This window comes from Antrostomus carolinensis, unplaced genomic scaffold (genome assembly GCF_000700745.2).
Source record: "Antrostomus carolinensis isolate BGI_N321 unplaced genomic scaffold, ASM70074v2 scaffold27655, whole genome shotgun sequence".
Taxonomy (NCBI): Eukaryota; Metazoa; Chordata; class Aves; order Caprimulgiformes; family Caprimulgidae; genus Antrostomus; species Antrostomus carolinensis.
In genome coordinates, this window is record NW_010316143.1 from 17,663 (window position 1) to 21,801 (window position 4,139).

Sequence of the window (4,139 nt, forward strand, 5' to 3'; positions counted from 1 at the left end):
TCCTGCTGGCTTCAGCAATCATCAGATCCTTTTCTGAGCCAATTTAACTCATTAGTAAGAACTAATACAATTCTCCAGCTTTTCTCCAGTGTGTGGGGCATGGGGGGAGACGTAAATGAATTGTGAAAGAGAAGGAAGAAAGAGGGGATTTCTTTCCCCCGTGCCCCGCCACTGGTATGTGTACTACAGTGGTTCACAGACGGGTGCACACATGAGTACGTAGTCCAAAAGCAAAAGGAGGAAAGAGAGGAAGAGGGGAGCAGAACCTTTTGGAGGAAAGTGCTGTTAATTCTCCTTACTGCCTCTGGAGGGATTGTGCCCATACTCAAACACAGCTTTCTCATAAAGCTCAGAAACCAAAAGGTAGTGATACAGAAATGGGAAAAAACTAAATATCAAAGAAGTTTCAACCAAATACAGTTGTATTTTGCACTTCTGTGAGACAGAAACTTTGCAAGTATGTTCCACTCTTTCAGACAATAAGATAATGTTGAGAACACTTTCATCTTTTTTCAGGCTACTAAATAAATCATCAGAGAGAGAGTACCTGAATCTTCACTGGTAGTTCATCAGTACTGTCCACTGGCCCCCCTCTAAAGTTAGAAAAAAAGACTTTTAAGAACAGTAAGTTTATAGTATCACCATTGCTACTTCCATTTCCAAACACAGGATTCTACAACAGGTGAAGCAGTAAGAGTACAAACAGCATCAGACATTGCACTGTATCTCTTCAACAGTTATTATATCCTCATTTTGTTCCATTAGTACTCCTACTTAATAATGAATTAGAGCAACATTACTGGATGCTAACATTAGTATCTTCAACAGGCAACTTGCTTAGTCAATTATTATGAACTTCAGTCAACAGGAGAATTCGGTGTTCAGCATTTTGAAACACAAGTTTAATAAAAATAGTTATGATAGAGTATTAAGTAACTTTTTGTTTAAATATTTACATAGCCTGTATTTTGAGAAGCCAAGGTCTAGGGACTACATAAAAAAACCCTCCAAAAACAACAACAAACCCCAACTGTTTCAAAAGGAAGCATGATACTATTACAACTTCCATGTATAACAATTTTTAATTTTTTTTTTTTTTTACTTCATAGGCTTAGACGATCACAATAATTACGTTGGCATTTGGGGAGATGGAGCAGAAAGAAGATATGAAAAAAATACCTAGGCACCTCAAACTGGATGCCAAATCAACTTACTACAAGCTTAGAAAACTAAATTGCACCTTCGGCTTATGGTAAATTTGATAAACCATTAGTAACAAGGGAAAAGCAAGATGGGTTTGGTAGTGGGGGGTGGTTTTTTTGCTACACCTGGCTATTCCTATGGCCATCAAACTACATCTTTTTGTGTATTTTAAAAAGTACTGGAATAGAATTTATGTAACATCCTCAAAATTTATATAAACAGAAAAAAATTATGGATGCAATATGAAATTCTATGTGTAACTTTCAAATATGTATTTTAAAAAACTAACACTGCTCTCTACTACATTTATCACACAGGTTTTATGCTTTAATATTTTCCCTTGTACTATGAAAACCTCACCGGCATCTCTTTGCACGTTCTGCAGTCCGCCAAGGCAGGAAGCCTTTTGTGCCTGGTGGCAGTGGTTTTGGTAAGTAACTATCTTTCACTGACATATTTTTTTTCCCGGGACTTACAGACTTTTTAGACGTTAATCCTGTATTGAACAGCAAGAACAGGAGAAAAGAGAATTCATTATACCTAGTTATTTACATATAAATTCACAGCTGACTGTTCACAAGTAAAATCTCCTATGTAATAAAAAGGACTGTAGAAAAATCTATGTTTCAGTCTAATTTTGCTGAGTGTTAAAAAACTTTGGGTTTGCTTCTCAAAAGAAGGGGTGGACAGCTTGTCTGCTTGCAATATAAGCTGGTATACTTAACTGTTATGTTAGGTCAATCTAAGTAAGACGCACTGTTATTCAAAAAAGGAAGCACCATTTTGTAGCTAAAGACGTTTATTCAAATTACTAACTTCAGATACCCAACTGTTGTCTCAAGTGGGAGCTTTGACAATTCACGTAGGCAGTAAGGATAACTACGTGCTTCAAATTGCCCTCTAGTGGCTTTAGTGTGAAGAACGTTGGTTCTGTAACTGGCAAAACGCTTGAAGCTAAAGCTCATACTCATGTTGACTACTTCTACAGAAAACCACCAATATCTCCTCTATCTAAGAGGAATAATAATGAAAAGTCATGTTCACTAGTGAAGTCTTTTATTGCTGTTTAAATTACACAACATCACTCAATGTAGATTCAGAATAAATACCTGGTGTGGATGATTACTCTGCCTCAGGTTCTGTATAAGTCAGAAACTACCAAGCCTAAATAGCCATTCACCTAGTATTTCATACAGTTAAACTAGTGAGAACTCATGTTATTGTTTCTCGGAGATAATTAGATCAACTGATTTTGTAATGGCATAGGAATGTGTAACTGCGGTAATGGGATTCCAAAATTCACTCAATTTACTTGTTGAGTTTGTTCTCAACAAGTAAACAGGATAGAGTAGTTCACCCTAAAAAACACCCCAACTATATTTGTCAGGCATTTTCTTTTTCCATCACCTGATCACCACAGTTTATCTGTACAAAGACTTCAATTTGACCTATTCTTACCTCTCTTCTTCCAGATAACTACAGCAAAGATGAAGGACAGCCAAATGTACTAAGCGAAACTTTTAGTAACTTATTGAAAAATATTTAGTGTATCGCAGCTATCAGTACTTAATTATAAATATTCAAGATACCTATATTATTTTAAACATACTATTTATAATAGGTTTACATGAAGTTTTAAACAAAAAATTTAGAACATTTTGTACGTCAGTAAAAAATGCACGCTTGTTTGTTCTGGCAGAGGACAGTCTGCTACAGAAAGGTACAACATTAGAAGAACTAAGCAACTTACTACCACCAAGCTTCCTGGAAGTGAAAGCTTGCAGACAAGATGCACTTACACTGTTTTTCCAGCCGCATATCTAGCAGTACTAAAACAAAGACCAAGTCTCCTACAGAAGCCACTGATGGTAGAAAACACATTACTGAATTAAGGATAAATGGAACTTTTTTTGAAGACAAGTATTTTGCAAAACACTGACATTTAGACACATTGTATACTTCATAATTAAAGCTCTTAAACACTAAAAGATTATTTTGTAGGCAAAAATTACTGTAGTCAGAGAAAACACAGACAGTATTACCAATACGAATAGTAGCTTTCCCTTTTCGACCACTTCCTAGGACAATAGTTCTTTTCTTTGGTCTAGTTTTCAAAGTATCCTTGGAAGATGGAGACGTCATCCACTTATACTGGAAATTTTGTTTTTTAAAGAAAGAGAAATTGTTATAGTAACATTTAAAGAGGTGCTCATTTAAGATTAGAGAGGTTTTTGTCAGATACATAGAGAACACTCCTAGTTACAGAAAACGTAATAATAAACTGTAAAATTAAGGAAAAACAAAAATCCCATAATGCCCCAATGCAAACATGGACTCAGTGTGAGTCTGAATGCTACATTATCAGAAACCGTTCCCAGAACACCACTATAATATGCCATCCAATATTTTCCTTTCTCCTGTGAAAAACACTTCTCCTTTTATAGTAAAAAAAAAATGGCATCAACCCTACAAAAAGGAAACTGGCTCTTGTATTTCATTCACAGATAGCTGGCTTGCTAGGAATGACAGGCTCAGGCCAAAGTTCTCCAGAGTAATAAAAGCTTTCCTAACATGACTTAGTATTACCAATAAAGTTAGTATTTTAAAAAATACAAAGTTTAATTTTCACTGCCTATAATGAAAATTCATCCTTACACAGTAAAAGCCTCTAAACTCAAATTATGACACAGTGATAATCAACGGCAATTGCTGTACTTCAAACTTAGCTTCCTTACAGCAACAGCTCTTTTCTTAAAGGTTCCCCTTTCCCCAATAATAGTTTTATTATTCCAGGTAGATACTCTTAAGTTACACTGTCACATTTTTCAGTATGCATGAAGCTGTAGTTAGTACAAAGTCTAGCACTCAAGCAGGTGTCGAAGGAACTGCAGTTGATATTAACACAAAGCTCATCTCAGACAGCCCTAAACACCACA

At 35.6% G+C, this 4,139-nt stretch overlaps 1 protein-coding gene across 1 annotated transcript in view; it reads right to left on the reverse strand.

Moving 5' to 3' along the window:
- Positions 1 to 3,354, reverse strand: part of LOC104525124 (centrosomal protein of 78 kDa-like) — a gene marked incomplete at its 5' end in the record, with an annotated part of 15,548 nt that extends 12,194 nt beyond the window's left edge. Inside the window, 4 exons of the mRNA XM_029085005.1 lie at positions 548 to 593; positions 1,564 to 1,699; positions 2,662 to 2,679; positions 3,246 to 3,354. Of these exons, the coding sequence (XP_028940838.1) occupies positions 548 to 593; positions 1,564 to 1,699; positions 2,662 to 2,679; positions 3,246 to 3,354 (309 nt within the window). The remainder of the gene's footprint in view (positions 1 to 547; positions 594 to 1,563; positions 1,700 to 2,661; positions 2,680 to 3,245) is intronic.
- Between the last annotated feature and the right edge of the window lie 785 nt (positions 3,355 to 4,139).